Source organism: Molothrus ater, chromosome 15, assembly GCF_012460135.2.
Source record: "Molothrus ater isolate BHLD 08-10-18 breed brown headed cowbird chromosome 15, BPBGC_Mater_1.1, whole genome shotgun sequence".
Taxonomy (NCBI): Eukaryota; Metazoa; Chordata; class Aves; order Passeriformes; family Icteridae; genus Molothrus; species Molothrus ater.
In genome coordinates, this window is record NC_050492.2 from 13,029,450 (window position 1) to 13,049,113 (window position 19,664).

The window sequence follows — 19,664 nt, forward strand, 5'->3', positions numbered from 1 at the left end:
CAGCATCTGGGAACCCAAGGGAAAAACCTAGCAGGCTCTTGGGTGATATTCTTCCCCATTTATTCCCATTGCAGATATGCCATCCCTCTGGCAGTGTTTTCTCCCCTAACCCATGCTGTGAGGCTGGCACAGCAGTGGGAGCATGGAAAGCCAGCTCTTGTCTCACTTATGACCACTTAGCAGGAGAGGAGAGGATCCCATAACCTTTCACCTCACCTGCAGGGATCCAAAGGACTCCCTGCTTTCCTTTAGCCACCCCTGCAGAAGCTCCAAGGTCGAAATGCAGCCCTTCACAGGAGTCAGTCCCTGCCCTGAGGAGCTGCAGGCAGAGACCAGAAGGCAGGAGAACACTGATTCCCTCAGTCTGTGCCATCTCATCTCCATGCTGTCATGCCATCTGTGGGCTTTATCCCAGGAACTCCTGTCACATCCACTCCCATTAGCATTTCTCAGTGCTCTCCTGCCCTTTCCCAGCATCTGCTGACCAAGTCCCTCTGGTCAACCCTGCTCCTCGTCCTTCATCAAGGCTTTTCATTTTCATGATGCTGTTACCCACTTTTGCTGCACTCTGCCCTGCAGCAGCTCAGCACACGAGCTGCAAACCAGGCAACCCAGCTTGCTAGCAAAGAGAGCTTCCAGACAGGGATTGAGCTGCTATTAATTTATCCTATATTTGTTTTGAAAAGATGCCTGGGGAAGGTACACCATTTCCCTTTCCAGTTAGAGGCTTAACAGCCACAGGCTTTCTCCTTTCTCAGAAATGGAAATCCATGTTTATTTTGCATGTACTCCATCAATCCCCAAGGCATTGCATCCAACAGGCCAAAATCAGAGCTCTGTCTCCACCAAAACACTTCAGGAGAAAGAGCATGCTCTACCTTTACTAGAAGAAACATCTATTTGTTTGGGACCAAGGCAGCAGCATGGAGTATAAATTATTTTAATTGGTAAGCCCAACAGGACTCACTCCCTCTTAAAGCAGAAAGGGAGGACCTGGAACATCCATTTCCAGAGTGATCACTGAGGAGCAGCCAGACTGCAATTCCTAAGAGGCTCTTCAGAGGGTTTGATCATTCAGGATGCTCTCACATGTACAAAGTACTAAAGTACCTGCAGCACCAGCCATAATCTGCTCCCAGTTAAAACGTGTGCAACTCTGCTGAAGCCAATTTATGAAGCAAACATTTAATTTAGCGAGCAGGCTCACAATCCTAAATTTAAACATATGTCAAGCCAGCTAGTGGCTTTGTTTTAATTAACTCTCAAACTTTGTGGCTGTCATTTCTTTATATAAACGAGGATGTTCTGCCAAGGGCAGCCTGTGAGCCTGTGTGCATCCCTAGGAAACCTCCTGCTATTTCACAGCCACTTTTCAAAGAGCTCTTGCAGGGGTAAGGGGATGTGGATGTTATTATAAGGGTCCATATGGCAGTACACTGGCACTGCAGCATTAAATCAGAGGAATTGTAGCTTTCCAGCCCGGATTCTCACAGTACCAGGTAATGTATATGTAGCTTTATTGTTGTACAATTTTAGTGGCTATGCATTATTCAGGAGCAGCCCGAGTCTCTGCACTGCCGGAGGTGATTCAGCGATGATAAAGGGAATACGCTTTGCTCTAAAGCAGGAGTGAAGGGATTTCACGGGTCGCTATCTTCTCCACCCACGGAGAAACAATGGAAGCGTTAACACTTCTGGTAAAGAAATCAGCTGGCGACAAATTCTCATCGATAATTAAAATGAAAGCGCGAGCTGCCTTAACGTGTAGTTAGACTTAGGAACCCTAACCTGCTCTCTAAATTAAATGCTCTCCTTGATAATTTGCCTCTCGCAGCAGGCACTGAAATCTGCTAGAAGATGCCATCTAGTGGGTTATGGAAGTTTATTTAAGTTTTAATCCACTTGCTGATGTGGGGCGAGGGTGGCAAGAGCTGCAAATGCTGGGGTGCATAATGATTCCTTTTTGCTGTCGCTCCAGGAAATTCGGTATTTCCCTGCGGGGGGTTGCATTGGAAGAGAACTAATATTTATTTTCCCAGTGCCCAGCAGGGCAGCGGATTGTCAGAGCCTTGCTGTTGACACAGCCGAGCCTCACGGCTGTTTTGCTGGCAGAGCATCTTCCCGAGCGAGCGTCGGGGCTGCTGCTCCTCATTGAGGAGACGGATCTGCTCCCCATTCCTGGGAAAGCTGTGCCGCCATTGCTTTTTTCCCTAAAAACACCCTCCAAACACTATCCCGTACCTCTAAATTATGTCGTTTTCATTAGAGTTAAAGCCACTTAATTGCTATCCGGCTAAACAGCACTGGTTTTTAAAGCGAACCAGAGATGGGGATGGATTTGGAGGGATGCTTCGATGGTATCTCCATCCCTGCTGGAGACTGCCTTGTTGTCCCCCAGTTATTGTGTGCCCATAGCGCGAACCCCAGCCCTTTGGGGACCACCCAGACCCTTTAGGGAGCATTTACAGTTCTTACCCTTCAGCCTGCCCCGCTTCTCCCAGTCCTCACTCCCACCCAAGGGGTCCCTTCCCCATTAAGGCGTTTTAAGCCAATTAACCACTGTGACCCCCCAGCACCGACGGCGGCTTCAAATCCCGCTCCGCCCAGACACCCCGCCGTGCCGCGGCACCCTGGGAGCGCCGTTCTTAGAGAGTCATTAGCGGGGAGTCATTAGCGGGACTCATTAGCGGAGGGTCATTAGCGCAGGGTAATGAGCGGGGAGAGGGGCGGGGCCTCCCCGGGCGGTGGGCGGGGTCTCAGAGGCCCCGCCCCCGCGCGAGCGGAGCGGAAGTGCCGGAGTTGCCGCCCGGCGCCGCCGCCGAGCGCGGGCGAAAGTTGCGCTCCGGGAGCGCGGCGGGGGCGGCCGGACCGCGCTCCCTGCTCACCGCGCGGCTCCTCGGCCCCTTCCCGCCGCTCGGCCCGCTCCCGCCAGCCGCTCCGATGCGGCGGAAGCAGAAGCGGCTGCTGCAGGCGGTGGGGCTGGCGCTGGCCGCCCTCGTCTTCTTGCCCAACGTGGGGCTCTGGTCCCTGTACCGCGAGCGGCAGCTGGAGGGCGGCGGCGCGGCCGGCGGGGACGGGGCGGCCGCCGCGGGGGCAGCGGCCGGCGAGGCGCCGGTGAGTGGCGGGGCTGGGGGGGCTGAGCGGCCCCGGCTGTGCCGAGGGGGCCGGTGGGCGCCGCCGGGCGGGGGTCGGGGGGCTCCGGTGGGAGCGAAGGTCGGGGGGCTCCGGTGGGATCCGCCGGGCGAGGGTCGGGGGGCTCCGGTGGGATCCGCTGTCGCACGGGGCGTGTGCGGGGCTGGGCGCGACCCCTCCCAGCACAGAGGGCAGCGAGAAGCGGCAGCCGCCCCCATGAGAGGATGGGGCAGGGCAGGGAAGCCGGGGTGGGCTCGGTGGTCCCCGGGAAGGAGCTGGGCTGTGTATCCTGTGCCTGCGGTGGAGGAGGAGCGCGAGTACTTTCTTGGCAATTCACGGGAGGGTCTCCTCGCCTTTTTTCGGCTGAGCGTGGTAAGGGAATAAAGCAAGGTCTTTGCTTCTTGCGCCAAGGAGCGAGGCAGGACTGGTCCCAGCCGTGCACAGAAAAGAACGACGATTCCGCTCCTCGAGGGTGTGCCTCCGTGCCATTTCTCTTTACCTGCCTTGGAAGGGTGTGGGAAGCAAACATCACCTGTTACTCGGCGTCCCCGCAGAGCTCAGGGCGAGGGCTCGCAGGGAGGAGCAGGTGGAGCTTGCGGGTTGTGTCAGAGGAGTGATGCTCCTTTGGGAAAAGCGGATAACTCTTCCTGAGAGGCAGAGGATGCCCGCCGGATATGTGGCCTGAGGTTGTTGCAACACATGGCTGCTTTCCTTTCTTGTCCCACTGGTGTAGTAGTAAATTTCACAGCCAAACCTGTCTGTGCAGCGTGTGAGTCAGGAAGGCTGGATCACCCAAATTAGACGTTTGGAAGCACAGTTTAGCTGCACTTACTTTTGGCTGTGTAATAGCTCTGTCCCCTTCTGGGTTTAGCTTTGTGCCATTAAGAATGATTGGGACTTGAAAGCTTGAAATGTCATTGTGTAACTATCAGTTCAGCTGCCACTCTAAAAGGCTCTGCTTGTTCAAAACCACTTAAAACTCTTATTCTTCTAAATCTTCTCCTCCTTGGAGACTTCCTGCTGTAACTGCACCGTAAAGGTGGAGAAACCTGCTGTGACAATTTTTGCTCTGAGGGAGAGAAGGCTCTCAAAGAGCTGCACTCAAACTGGGACTGAGCTCTTCTTTCCCCCAAGAAATGCTTTTTCAAATTCAAGCTTTTTAGTGTAAGTCTGGATAAAACCATGCTCATGTCCCATGCTGCTGGGGAAGGGGATCAGCTGTTGCCTGTCATAAAACATAAATTTGCAACAGATCCTCAAATCTGCACAGAAGTCCTTTTGACTTGACCACACAGTGATCATTACATGCCTGGAGTTCCTGATGTTGCTGCCTTATGCTTGTATTTCTGTGGGATGCAGGGAATCTATTTTGCATGGCTGGTAAAAACCAAGCCCTGCTTCATAGCTTCATGTGTTAGGGAGAAATGAAGACCTTTGTAAAATCATGTGTCCTCCAGAGGTAATGAGGAGAAAGTTGGGAATTATTCTTAGGAGACTTTAAAGTGGCAAGTTGGCTTTTATGGTTTTGGTCTTCCAAAATTGTCCTTGTACTGTAGGCTTTGGGTAGACGTAAGCCAGGCAGCATCTCTCCTGATTTCTGTGTCCTTGCAGTGTTCTCAGTGTTCAGCTATCCTGAGCTGCCCGTGTTGTACACAATGCCTGCTCCATTTTTCTTTATGTCTCTGTAAAGTATGGCAGCTGTCAGTGATTTGAGATCTGCTTTTGTTTTGATGGTGTGTGGAGTTGGAAACGCCTGTGCAGCTCGCAGGAAAATTTGCAGTAAAACCTCTCTGCACTTGTGTAAATCAGAGCTGCTGGGTTTTAGGCTGAAGGCTCCATCTTCCAGTCTAATTAACGTGGAGTTATGGGCTGCAGGGGGGTCTGTGAGTGAAGATATATTTGTGTTATGGGCTTATTTTTTGAATGATTTGGCCCTGCAATGATAGCTCCACTTACATTGCGCTAGGGAAAACATAGCCTTAAGGACAACAGGCTGTCTTGGTAAAAATAATTTCAGATGAAGCAGGATAAAAACAACTCAAATGTGATTTTGTTTTTCTGTTTAGTTGTGTGGGTTTGTTTTACTGTTGTCATAGAGGTATCTGCCAGCTGACTGCAGAGAGTTTTTTGGGGATCCTCACAACCGATGGTTCCAGCCTCCCTTCCTTGGTCCCAACAAGCATTCATGGGTTTTGTACTTAATAATCAACTTCCAGCTTGTAAATGAATATGCTGTTTGTCTGAATATTCTTCTTGTTCCTGAAGCCTTTCGAAAGAGCTGACTTCTTAATACAAAAACTCCAGATGATAGGAGACAATATAATGAAAAAATATATTCAGAGCAGTCAGAAAAGATTTTCTTCTGTTTCTGTCTTTAATTTGCCTTTTTGTGCAGGCTAATCTTTGAATTGAGGACATTTCCTATGTACTTCAGAATTGAGCTTTTCAATGAGATCTCTGTCCAGGCTCATTCTTTCTCTTTAAATGGTGTCTGCTGTTTCAGTCAGTAGTTCTATCCCTCAGAGTAAAAGCAGAAGAGGGGGAAACGTTTCAAGAAACAGCTGAATTAAAGCTATAAAACAATTCCTAGAACCTTGTCTTATTGCTAAAATTTTGAAGTTTGAAACCACCCAGGAGTTTTTGTTGTCTGTATGTGCTGCATGTTACCTTCAGTTACATGGCAATATGCATCACTATAGGTGATTTGGCTTTATTTAATCTTTCTAGTGCCCGAAACAAATATGTCAGAAAATTAAGCAATCAGAAACGATGTAAATATATTCTAGGGAAGATTATTCTAAACGGTTTCTGCGGAAGTGCCTAGGCAGCTAATTGCTTCTGTATTTACATGTTCAGGGGAAACATTATGGTGGCTGAAAATAGTGTCTTGCTTTAATAAGGAGGGTGAGGTATCTGCTCTTTCCTCTGCCTTTGGGTTCGTTCTGTTGCAGCTCTGTGGGTGTTTCTCCCTCCACAGAGGAGAGATGGAGAGAAGTCAGCAAGGTCTTGGCCTCAAGGTCGTGCTGCAGATCTCCTCAGAAAAGCTAGAGCTCTGAGTTAGTCCTTGCTTAACTGCTGTGGGCTCAGAAGTGGCCTCTGTCACTCTGTGCAGTGCTCAGAAGTGGCCTCTGTCACTCTGTGCAGTGCTCAGAGGGGAGATGATCTGTGAAGTCCTTTTTTCCTGGGGTGTGTAACAGGTCTGGCATTAAATGGGGCTGGTGGCATCGTGGTACTGAAGCGTTTCTGCTGACAGCTTAGAAGCTGCTTTGCCTTCGTGACTGTGCTGTTTGCTCATCACTACGTGTGTCTCAGTGTGCTCACGGAATGCAGATTGACTTTTCTGTAGATTCATCTTTTTCTTTTTTTAACAACTATTCAATAAGTAAAAACATACGATCTGTGGGTGTGGGGGTAGGAAGAAGCAGAAGGAATGCAGCTATTCCTTTTGTCTCTTGGATCTCTGCTGTCTGCCTCAGAGGCTGCTGAGCATCCTCAGCCCAAATGTTTAATTGATGTGGATGTAGCTTTGCAGTGTGTAAACCCTGGATGAGTTAGGCTGTGGGCTGGTGGCTTGTGTTTGGGCTAATGCAAGTGTTTATGTGGCTTTCAGCGCTCTGCAGAGCTGCTGCTCTGCTCTTCTGTGGTCAGGCTGGAGATCCTCCCTGTGTGAAACCTGCTGTTCTGGGAATGTGGCTTTTGAGCTCGCAGAGATGCTAAGCTGGAAGGTTTTTCTTTGAATTGCTGGCTGAAAGCACTGTAGCAAATGAGCTGCCTTTGGTGGCAGTGCGTTTTTATCTGATATGATGAATGCTTTATGGAGTCGCCCTGTAGCTTGTTGTGGCAGTAATTTGTGCTCTATAAATTAGCTCGGGAGCATGATGGAAGTGTATAAATCACATCGGTGATTGTGTGGTGCCCTCTGCTGCCGGCTGGCTGGAGTGATGTGGGGTACACCCTCCTGCTGCTTCCTTGGCAGTCAGAAACCAACTGCAAACTTGGGGCTGAAAAATGCCTGGGGAGGGTGCTGCTGTTGGAAAGTTTGGGGTTATAAACTTTGGCTTTAGTGCCAGTGAGCCTAAAGTCTCCAGCCAGCATGGCTGAAAATGCAGCCCTGGTGAGGACTGAGTGGGGAGTGATTCTGCTCATGTCCTCCTCAGCTGAGGAAGAGGATGGGCTTTGCTGTTCTGACCTGGGGGCAGCTGTGAGTTTGTCAAGGTTTGTCAGCATTGTGGTGTGGTTTGCAAAAACTAATAAGGAAGACCTAAAGCACAGTCCAGATGCCAGGAGCCAAAAAGTTTTGCAGTAGAAGTCTTCCTACCATGAAGAAAGGTCACCATTGCAGGAATTAAATTCATAATGAAGCATGTTTGAACAGTGAAACAGAACCACTTTTCCAATAACAGAAAGGAGGAGAAGGGCTTGGGAAAAATTAGAGGAACACCTGAAAAAAACCTGGGGAGGGAGGAGAAGGGCTTGGGAAAAATGAGAGGAACACTGTTCTGCTCTCTGCCAGCCAGAAGGGAGTTGGACAGCCAGCTTGCTGTGCTTCACAGGTTCCTCTGGCAGACTGGTCCTGTCCTAGACCCTGCTGCTGCTGCTCTACAGAGCTCTTGGGCACTGCTGTGTTTGCCAGGCACTCATCGGCCGATGGAAAGGGAAACTTTGAAAAGCTTGTTTTTGTAAGCATGGTGTAAAACAACTGGCATCTAAGGACTGGAGGACAAGTGCTACAGCTGAACAAGCCTGTTTTAATTAAAGAGTGACTGGTCGAATGTGGGCTGCTCTGAAGTTTATCACTTGAGTGAGTGCACTTGTGAAATGAGCAGGGTTTCCTGAGCTAGGTAAGCATGTCCTGCACTTGTGGTTGGCAAAGGGAGCTGAAGTGAAGTGTCTAAACCATCTCACAGCTGTAAAGTGCAAAGTAAAATTTGAAAATATGCTTATAAAGAGACTGGAGCTTTCAGTGGCCTTCACTCAAGGTCTCATTGTGGTGATCTTTGTTGTAATGGCAACACAGAGCTGAATGAACAAATGGGCTGTATTGTAGGTCTCCTATGCCATGTGAAAATAAATGGTTTATTATACTTTGTTCTTCATCATTGAGCAGGTCCTTCTGTTATTGGAAAAGTGGTTCTGTTTCACTGTTCAAACATGCTTCATATGCACTTAATTGCTGCAATGGTGACCTTTCTTTGTAGTAGGAAGATTTCTACTGCAAAACTTTTTTGCTCCTGGCATCTGGACTGTGCTTTAGGTCACTGGTGAAAGCCATAATTGTGTGGTGATCTCCAGAGCTGTGTGCTTTTGCTGAAAGAATATTAATCAAATTTTAAGAGACAACTGATTTAAGAGCAACAACAGTTACAGATAACTATCAGGTATTTGACTTAAGAGGACTGGAAAAACTAACAGGAAGTTACTTACTGCCAGTGAGGAGGGTTGGTGAAATTAGGCAGGAAAATGTTATCAACCAGACTTTGTTATATAGTGCCACCTTCCACTCCCTGTTTGAATACAAGGTACAGGTGTCACTAGGAAAAGATAAAGGGCTGCAGTTTCCCTTCCTGTCACTCTGTGTTTGCTTCCTTGTGTATAGAAAACTGGAAAGCCTGAATGCATTAAAACTGTCTGCTGTGATGGCAAGCAGACATTAATGATTATTTTAACAGTCATTCATTTAAATATTATTTAAATGTTGCTTCAGTCAGACTGAGCTAGATTGGGAATAGTTACTTTCTGTTAATTTAATTCGCTCTCTGTTCCTATTCTGAAATCAAATCAGGAATAGCCTTTCTGCCTGACATTTGCACTTTGTCTTAACCTGATCTCCTGTCCCTGGACAGAAGGATTTTGGTCAGTGCTAGTGCAGTTTGGCCACTTGGATATTTCTTCTGGATACAGCTTGGCCTGGGATTCCTGTGCTTCTAGGGAGTTATAAATGACATTCTATCTTGCCTTCAGGCCCCAGATTGTTTGCAGAACCAAAGCTGTCGGTGGGGATTTTTAGCAGTTCAGGGATAGTGTGAATCTGTTTATCATGTTTCACAGACTCCTGAACAAATTCTGGTGCCTGAGTCACTTCCAAGAGTGTAACAGTGCGATGCTTAATTTCCAAATCCAGGGATAATAGCCCCCACTTTCTAATTTTAAAAATTCATGTTCTGCTTTCAGACTGCCTTTTGTCTTGGTGGTGGTAAAAAACTTCTTTATTCTCTGTTATTTCTTGAAGAGTGTGCTTGTGGTTTTCCCTTCAGGTCATGACTTCTTACAGCTCAGAGAGCCACTAAGTGCTGCTGGTCCTGCTTTATTCCACATGAAGCCTGGCCCCTCAGTGGCAATGGTATCTTTTTTATCAGTGTAACCAACACCCATGGTGGTATTTCCTGCATTTGTGTTATCCTGCATGGGTGATGGATAGGCAACAAGGAATGGAGTGTTTATCTACACAGCTTTGTTAAGAATATAAGTAGTAGTGGATATCAAATTATGGCTGACTTGTCAGACTCTGCCTCTTTTGTTAAATTTACAGGGTCTGGCAAACGATTGCAGAAAGCTACAGATCAGTAAATCAATACCAGCACAAAGAGTTGCCAGGCAGGCCTCCTTTTCAAATGCCTGGCTAGAAGAGTAACTTTACTATGTCTGAGATCTGCTGGCAGCTCTGCACCCTCTAAAATACAAGAAATGAGTTGTTTGACATGTCTCCTTATTGTTCCTTGTATAAACTTGATAAAGCTTTAACTTGCAGCTTCAAAGAAGGGAGGTCTACCAGTTTTTGGTGCTTAAGTTTGCTTTTCTTTCTAAATAATTACCTTTCTTCCCTTTTGCAGTTCTTCCATTTTCTCTAATCTTAGCTCTAGGTTATAAGAGAGCTCCCTAGAGCATATATCTATAATTAAGGCTTTTAAACCACAATTACAGTGGAGCATCAGCGGTGCTCTGCTGCGACCAATATCCAAGGGAGAAACTTGCTTCAGCAGAAAAGTTGTTGATTTTATTACAAACAAAATCTCTGCTGTCCCACTCACAGAGTTTCCTCTGATACTGCTTCACGCCTTCCCACTTTGCTGAGTTATCTTCCTAAAGCTCATGACCATTAATGGCATGTCCTCTCTAGCTCACAAGAATAAAAAGGTTTTATTTAGCCCCCCTGTCATCTTCTGGAAACACAGGCTGCCAGCTCTACTGCCAATCATTCATTCCCTCATGAGTACATTCACAGAACTGGAGGGTTTAAAATGGAAACCCCGTTTTAAGCAAACTCATGTAACTCCTGTGGATATTTTGATTCTTTCTTTGGCCAGAAACAGAAAGCAAAGGAAGGGAAGGAGGATGGAGTCTAGGAAGGCTTGACTGTGTTGTGCTGCCCAGCTTGGTGGAGAAGCTCATTCTTAATGTCACCAAATAAAATGACTGTGTCTTCCAGTCTCAACTTCTTATTAATTTCTCAGCTTTAATACCTTTTTCCTTTGCAATTAGCACAAGTAGCAGAAAGCAACTTCTAAACACTGTCTTTGAAAACAGTGAATGCTGACATCCTTCCCTGTTAGGCTGCAAATTGCTTCTGCCCAGAGGTAACTAATTCCTGATCAAAGCTTCTCCCCTCACCACTAATGTGTATTTCTCATGTGTGTGCCATGTGTAGCTGATCTAACAGTGACCTGACACCTTTCCCTGATGTAGCTTTCAAAGAGAGAACTTGTCCTTGTTCTTTGTGGTTGCAGATCACAAGGCAACTGCTGAAGTGGAACTTCCAAAAGGCATATCAGAATTATTTTTTTTTAATATACAAAAAGTGCAGCTGTTTACCAAAATAATGACCAGCAAAGGGGTTAAATTTCAAACAAAAAGAACTCGTGTCTTAAACTTGGATGCCTGTAAATGAAGCCTATCTTCCTGCTGCAGAACTGTTTGGTCATAAAAATAAAAGATTCACAGAATAACAGTAAATCAGTCTGTCTCCTGCAAGAGTTTTCATTTTCTGGATGCATGGAATTTCTTTTTTGAATACTCTCCCTTTCAAAAAATCTGGTTAGATTGGCATTTTGTGTTTGTTAGTCAAGGTCTTGTGATGTTTTGGGACTTCACCAGATCTTGTCTGTAAACACAGCCAGCTGTCCCTCCTCCACACGGAGCTGCCTTGCCTCAGCCCTCCTGAACAACTGGGGCTTTTTTACAAGCTTAAGTTGCTATGAAAAGTTCTGCCCTGCTTGATCCCTAAAGCCTGAAATCCTTTGCTTGCAGCTATATGTGCAAGCTAAGGTGACTTTTCAAAGCAAAGTCATTTCATTCTCTGTCTGCTTATGATTATTCAGAAGACCTAATATTTAAATCCCCCTAGTAGCCAGTCTTGTTTTTTTCTCAGTGGAAGATCACATAGGCTTGTTTTTCTGTAAGTTGCCTTTGTTTGTGTTCAGATTCATTTGGGAGGTTGCTTTTACCTAGTTGATCACACTAGCAAGGAAACAATTTTTCTCCATGATGGCAAAGAACTAGGTTTGGTTTTTTTTTTCTTTCTTGAGCTTCCCTAATGCTTCCCATCCTTCAGATGGAGTCCAAAGAAGAAATGTTCACAGGGATTAGTAAGCATGAGCGTTTTCTTAATAAATAAAACAGGTGAAACAGAGTTTGAGTGCTCTTAACACTTAGACCAAAGTTTTCAAAGATGTCTTAGAGTATGATGTTCCTTTGAAAAATAAGAGTCTTAGTGACTTTGATCTAGAGTATGGTATAAAAATAACCACAACCAGGACTGGCATCCCATAAGATTTCTTTTTGTTTGTTTTTTGGGGGTTTTTATAATATTTTTAAAAGAGTAAGCAGCTCCCTCACTTTGCCCAGACTTACTTTAATCTTCACTCTGCTTCCTTGGAAGTGGCTCTCTTTAGAGACTGTAATTTCAGCTCAGATAAATACAAGCAAAATATATTCCATCACTGAAGAAAATCAGAACGCCAAAAACTAGATAAATAAGACATAATGGTGTTGTAAAAGGCTTTCATTGGGCAAGGAAGTAATTTTCTGTAGCATTACAGAAGGTGACTTAAACTTAACCTGTCCATCCATGTTAGCTACTGTGTAACAGGCTTGTTCAGGATCTCAAAAAGAAGTGAACCCTGTGATTATCTTCTGTTTTCTCATTTATCTCCCTGGTGGCCTGTTGCCAGTGTTTTATGTGTGATAGCCAAGTAAGAAGGAATAACTCCTTTTTTCCACTCCTGCGCTTGTTGGTTTTGCTGATCCACCAAATACACTCTGGGCTGTCACTTCCCTTTGATTCTCAGGCTGTCTCAGAAATATTTAAAACTCCTATGGATATCTTGCTGCTGCATGCTGCCTGTTTTTTTATGTGTGTGGCTGTTTTGGAAACTGATTCAAGGTACTAATTTAGCCTAGAAAAAAAAATCTCCCTTCAGAAAACCAGCATCTGCTCACAGGTCTTATTTGCAGCAGTGAAGAAGTTATATTGGGGCTGTTAAAGTGTTTGGAGTGAAATTTCTCAAGATTATTTTGCTTGCTTGGTACTGAGGGCATGGAAGTAAACTGCAAAAATATCTGTGAGGTATTGGAAGACCTGGGATATTTATGTAGAAACTGGCAGAATTGTATCTGGTTATGTGTATGGAGACCAGAGAACTATCCAGGTTATCATTGTTGCTGTTGTAGCTGATTTTTGGAAATGTGATTCTTGACCCATTGTGCCCCAGATTGTTTCTGATCTTCAGCTGTGAATTGTGTGCTCTGCTAATGGGAGATGGGAAAAGTCTTATCTGCAATGTGTGAAGGTCCTACTTGTTGTCCTTGATTTTGACTGCTGCACAGAATCTGTGTAAAATCTGTATAAAACATAACAAGTCTTCATTCATTGTACTGTCATATTTTCTGCAAATAGGAACTTGGGCCTGCTGATTACAGAAAAAGAGTCCTTGGCAAAGCAATTACAAACTAACAAGAAAGCGTCTTGAATTTCAATTTGTGCCAACATCCTTTTCTGTGCATCTTGGCCAAAGCTGCTATCAGCATAAACTTACACCAATCACCCTGGGTGAAAGGCCTAAGCTGTGGAAACAACTGATGGTTTGTGGCTTTTCAAGTGCTGATATTTTTATAATAAGTGGCTGCTCCTGGTAGAAATGCGTCTGAGAAGTTATGAATTGTCATGAATACATGAGCAGAGAGCACTGGCATTGCTGATAAATTAGCTGGGAATTGTCAGTTGTGTGGTAGAACTCAAATGTTGGCTAAAACTGAACATGTGAAATTAAATAGAAAAGAACAGATATTTCTCTCTGGATACTCAAAAACAATAACAAGTCATGTGAAAACTTGTTTTAGAAATTATTTCTAGAGGGTATGAGTTTTCAAGCCTAATGCAGTGAAGTCTATTTTTATAGTCCTTGAAAACAAAACCTGACAGACCATATTTGCCAGCACTTATATTGCTCTGGTGACAGTGCTTCTTTTTAGAGCATGCCAGAGGAAATACTCTGTGCTGGAGCATATGTCAGTGATTAGTGGGACCAGTGCTGCAGGATGAAGTGGAAGAAATATGGCTGTGTGAAAAAAAAAAAGCTGAATGGACAGAAACGTGAGAAATGTAGTGGTTTATGGGTCAGGTTTAGGGTAGGAATGGAAAATAGTTATTTTTAGGATGTCTGTATGTAGCTGACATGCTGTCTTCCAAATCACTGAGGTTTAACTGAGAGGATGACTGCTGTCTTTCTCTGTGTGTTCCCCTTAATTTCTTCTTCGTGTAGAAAACTGTTTTCCCTTTGAATCGATCTCTGTTTGCATTCTGCAGGTGTTACATAATGCAGGTGTTTGTATGCTCAGGGTGAACTGGAAACCTCAGGAAGTGAAAGACTTTGGCACCCACCCCTTTTTGTGAATTTGTGCATTCAAGGGCTGAGGCAGAGAGTTATCCTCAGGAGCCAGATGAGTCTCTCCAGACCTGACACCCTGGCTCCAGTCGAGCCCATGAGGTGTGTGCTCATGTTTGGGTTTGGGCTGGGATTTGTCAGCTCCTCCTCCCCCCAGAGCCACCTTGGGAAGGATGCTGAGGTCAGAGCAGAGCTCTCAGCCCCACGTTCTGCACCAGCCATGTGGGACTCTGGGTGCTTGTGTTCAACTCCTGGGCTTGAGGAAGAGGAGGAGGATGGAGCCCTGCTGCCCTTCTCCAGCATCACTGACAGCTTCACTCCAGAGCTGCAGTGCAGTAGCTACAGCCCTCAGTTGACTTTGTCTCCCTGCTTTGACCATCCAGAATAACAAATATCTGTGTTCTTTGCAGGCACCAAAGCATGCAAACAGCTACAAGTGATTTGTGTGCGATATAGAGGCAGCACTGTACGTAAATTTTGAAAAGCCTCTCGTACCCAGTTGTTTAATGGGATCCTGAAAGTGCCCACAGACCCCACTGTGGAAACACAAAGCTGGAAGTTGAGCTGCAAGATGCACAGCCTTGTGATTTTCAAGTTTCTTGTATATTTAGCCCTTGACATCATAGGTTAGTCATCAGTCAAGAGCTGCAAAAATGTTCTGCTGCCTCACCCTGTTTTTCGTATCTTGTCACTTACATTGGCGTGCTCCAAAATTTTTGCTATTCAACATAAATGGGAAGAAAATGAAAATGCTCTGTTCCCTTTATCACAATTGATGCCTGTACTTGAACTTTGCCAGTATTTGTTTATGAAAACTGCTTGTTTTTCCCTCTGAAATGTTTTTGTCAGAGCAGCTCAATACAACTTGTATTAGGGGAAGTCAGAAGAAGTTAGAGAATCCTTGAAAACTGGAAAAAGAATAGATTAGATTGCTACATAGAATTACCTAACTGGTATCAAAATTAGACTGCTGCTGCAAAGCAGATATTTGGCTATTAATATTTAAAGAAATAATGCAAGAAGCCAGGCAATATTCAATTAAATGCAAGTTATTTTCAATTAAATGCAAGTTATTTTATAACTGTCTTCAGCTCACTACACTTGTGATTTACCTGATTTAGACTTTTTTGGCAAAGTTTTCCCTCATATTTAAGTGTTTTTAAAGCTATTTTAGGTCTGGTTTTTGCTAAAAAATCCTGTAAAGTTCTTGCTTTTGAATAACTCTTGAGATAACTGGAAAAATAGAATTAAATTATTTGGCCCCTTTGGAGAAAAGTGAAGGCTTCATGAGATTTGATTTGTATTTCTGTAGCACACAGGAGGCCTAGTCAGAAGCCTGCAAGGAGAAAATAAAGCACCCAAAGGCAGACTGTTTCCCATAAAATAACCCAAACTGAAAGTATATATTTATTTTCCTTCCCTGAATTTGCTCTTGTAGAAAATATCTTAAAAATTGGATTGTTTGCTGGTACTTGTACCAAAAAAAGAAGCTTCTCAGCAGTGCAATAATTAGATTTTTGTACTGTGTCACCAGTACTGCATGGATTTCTGAAAGGGGCATCTGGATTTTCACTGGTGACTGAGTCCAGTGTTTAAAGATCTTGGTGGTTTCAGTCTGATATGTGATGTCTCTAAGTTCTGTGATTGTTTCATACTTGAATCTGCTGGCTCAGGCATGAGATTCATGGATCCAGTTTCTTCTTCCTTAGTTTGCCAGAGCTGTGAAAGGAACTGACTTTGAAACCTTGATTATAGTTAATCTTTTTGCTTCCTTACAATTGTTAAAGATCTAAACATTTAAGAGGAGGAGCACCAGCTTACCTCATTTGGGGGTCACAGCTTGGTGTCTTCAGCAAAATGTTGTCAAGCTTGTGGAAGTTGGATCCATTTGAAATGGATTCTCATTGTGTCTGCAGATACAGTCTGGGGGTTTTTTCTCTTCTGCTGGAGGGTGGTGGAAGCTGTGGCTCTTGGTGAAGTGTTGTGATGTTACTGTGGACTTGTTCATCATCTGCAGTGATCTCTGCTCAGGAGGTGGAAGAGACTAACAGAGGAAATTTCCTTCCATCCTGCTTAGGAACCTTGTCAGCTTAACATGAGTGAGTTTGGGCTTGTGCTCAGTGCTGCTGGATGATGCAGTTGGGATTCTCTTCTGCCTCCCTAAACAGGAGGAGCAGCCTGTAACACACACATCACCATTCAGTGTGTGTGCAACCTGCTTGGGCTCTGTGCAGTCAGCAAGAAGGGGCAGGATTTAAATAATGGGATCAGATCATGCACCTGGATCTCGTTTGAAATCACAGGGTGAAAAGCTTCTAAAGCCTCTAAAACCTTTCAGCAGCTCCTCAGAAGAGGAGACTGGTTGGCAGACAAGACCCTGAAATCTGATGGGTTATAGTTTACTCTTAAAATTTAATGAAATGTAATCCAAGGTTTTTAATTGCATGTCTGGGTTTGTGCATTTCATGTTGACTTTAGCAATTGTGCTCAGTACCTAATGAGGCTGAACTCTTTGTGTAACAGTGAACCTCCTCCAAAAGATTTAAAGATTAGGAAGTACTTGAAAAAGCAGGGAGGGAGAGACAGCAGTTGCAAAGATACCAGCTAGTTTCCTGAGGCTCCTTGAGTTTTAAGTGTCCTTTGTGGTTCAAAGTAATCTTGGCTTCAGTTTGTTATGAAAATTTCTTCCTTGCTGGTCTGCAGGATGGCTTGGGTGACCCATGGCAAGTGTGTCAGAGATTTCTGTGATCTGCAGCCGGAACAGTGCAAGCATCAAACAGGCTCTGTAGCAAACATACTGCAGAACAGCTTTCCAGGGGCATTTAGAAACATCCATTTCTTCATCTGCTCCTCAGGCAGCATCCTAATCCCAAACCCAGCAGCCAGGGTGGGCTTTGATGGGCAGACACTAACTCCAGGAAAGCTGATGGGCTGTGTGCTAGGAGCTGGCATCCTGTGGATCTGACACTGGGCTTGACAAAACTCCTGCTCTGTGCTAATGGAATTGCCTCAGTGGCCTTAGTTTTTTCACTGTGGAGTCAGCAAGGGGGTGTTTCAAGTCTGTGGGGTTGAACATTTGCTCCCAAGGCTCCCAGCCAGCTCCAGGGTGGGAGCTGTGTTTTCAGCAGGCCAGTGTGCAGCTGATGCAGAAGGTGGCTGCACTAAAGCAGCACTCTGAGGTTAAAATGCATCAGGAAAATAAAGTTGTCTGGCCTTGGCACCAGATGATCATCTGAGGTGATCATTGTGTGTCCTCTCTCTTGCTTTCACGTGTCAGAATTGCTCTGGTTTCTCTCCTGGTCTGCAGCTTGAGAGGAAATATCTGTCATGTAAACATTTTTGTTTATGTATAACAAACTGTAAACACTGAGGTGTTTTGGTATCTTAGAGTGTAAGGCACCATCCAGAAAGAGTGGCATGGGTTGGATGGGCAGCTTTCAGAAAGAGAAAGATGTCTCTGCTGGAGCTTTGCTGCTCCATCTATTTCTATCATCATTTCTATTGCTAGAAGGGGACTGGCTGTACTTTGGAAAGGTTACAGTTGAAAGAAGTTACAAAACAGCGCCCAGCAGGGTATAATCTCCTCTAAATAAGTACTTGATAAGGCATTTCAAGACATAAGCCTTCTTTAAAGAGTAAATGAAAGTTCATTGGTGTCCAGACAAAGGCCCTTTGGCCATCTGGACTTGACTTACTGTTGTCTGCTCCTGCTCCTGGGTGAGGAGGGCTGTCTGAGCTGTGGATATAAGGTGCTGTGCAACACTTAAGCTCCCCTGACCTAATTCACTTGCTTTTTTGCTGGAGCATGGATTAGCAGTGGCTTGCTGGTGCAAAAGTAAGCAGCAGTTAATTCTTGTAAGTCAAGTCCTGTATGGCTGTGATTTGGGTAATGCCATCTTTGTGGAAAAAGCAGGGCAAATTCCTCAAATGAAGTGATAAAAGAGTGGCAGGGGTGATCCTGGAGGCAGATACCAGCACAGCAGATGAGTTGTGTGTTCAGGTCTGGATGATGCTGGCTGCTTCTGACTGCTGCTTTCCCTTTTTAAGTCATGACTGATCTCAGCTGGGGCAGAACAGCCTTCCTTGGAGGCCTTAACACATTCCACAGGATTCCAGATTGTTCTGAAAATGCTTTCTAAACGCTCTGTTAATTAAAGATTTCTCTAAGTCAGAATTAAGTTATTAAAATGTTCCAGGCATTTTGTAGAAGTCTTTTTGAAAGCTGACTGTACATTCCTTTCAAAGTTGATCTACTGCCTCTTATGAGTTACAAAGTAATATTGTGCTGCTTGTGGGTTACAGATAAGTTCAAATAAACAAATGGTTAGGGTTTTTTTTGCAGTAGTTTGCCTTTTTGTGAACTGACACTGCTATTGAGTCACTCTTTAGGATTTTGCAATTGTGTAGCTGTGGTTCTTCAGCAGTAATGGAAGCAAAAGCTTCATGTGCCTAGGAGGGCACTGCTAAAATCCCTGGCTGTGTCAGAACAGGTAGTGCTGCACAGGGCAATGGATTAACAGCCATCTAAAATGGTTTTGTTTTGTTTTGCAGAACCTGTGTCTGCTTCTAAAAGACTGGGTGATCATAGATGATAGATTTTGCGTCATACAGAAGAATTGCACTGTGTGGCAAGTTTGCTCACTCAGCTGTGGCTCTGCAAGTACTCAGTGTGCTGCTGAGGTGATCTGAAGGTGACAAGTGCCAGAGCAAGAGGAGCTGTGCTGTCCTGGGTCTGTCCCTGCCAGGCTCTGTGAGAAGAGAGGGTTCTCAGCCACCAAAATAGCAGTGAGAGCCTCAGAGCCAAGCCCTGTCCTGACTGTGGATGTATGCTGACATGGATTGAGTGCTGTTGTCTGGGTTTGAATCAGGCTCTTAGTGTTTTAGAGGCACCCTGCAACCAGAAATATTCTGTGTATCAACCTGAAAAGGCTGTGTATCAGAGGGAAGTGGATTTCTGTAGCAGTAGATTTCTTAGCTTAAAATACATGTTTGTAAGAGAGCTCTGGTTCTGCTTCCTTTGCAGATCCGAGTTCTGCATAGATTATTTTGCAGGTGTTTTGGAGGAGCTTCAGTGGAGCTGTCACCTTTTCCTGGCTGGTGTAGTTAACTTCTGCAGGAAGATGAAATCAATGTCCCCTTGACTCAGTGTTAGGAAACCTTGGCTGCTGGCTCCAAGGTAAAGTCAGGGCACTGGTGCCTTCCTGAGCTTGCAGTTTGCTTTGGCATTTTGCTGCTCAGCTCTGTGAAGTTACAAAAGGTTTAAAAAAAAATTGAATGAGAACCTTGTCAGTTTATGTTGCTTTTTCGGGACCCATGAGCAGCTGTGAAAGAGCTGATAAAGTTCATGTTCCAGTTCTGACTGGAATTTGGAAGAGCATTTCAGGTCAGAACTTGGCCTGAAAACAAATGTGTGGTTGTAGAGAGCACCGTTGTCATGTGCATCATCCCAAAATCTTTTACAGTAAGTGAAGTGTTGTTTTCTGTTTGCTCTGCAATCTTCTGCTGTATCAAAAGCTGTGTAATTATCTTTCCTTATTAAAAGTTCAGCAGTGGGAATGGATGACTGCGTCCATGTTTGCTGTGCAATTGCTGTTAAGGAATGGGAAAGCCTGCTGAGGGGTCAGTCAGCAAAAGCATTACTGGGAAACTGCA

General features: G+C 44.9%; 1 protein-coding gene across 1 annotated transcript in view; it reads left to right on the forward strand.

Annotated features, from left to right (window-relative positions):
* Positions 1-2,911: 2,911 nt before the first annotated feature.
* The window catches only part of GALNT10 (polypeptide N-acetylgalactosaminyltransferase 10), an 81,517-nt gene continuing 64,764 nt past the window's right edge, over positions 2,912-19,664 (forward strand). Inside the window, exon 1 of the mRNA XM_036391681.2 lies at positions 2,912-3,114. Coding sequence (XP_036247574.1) covers positions 2,941-3,114 — 174 coding nt within the window. The 5' untranslated portion in view covers positions 2,912-2,940. The remainder of the gene's footprint in view (positions 3,115-19,664) is intronic.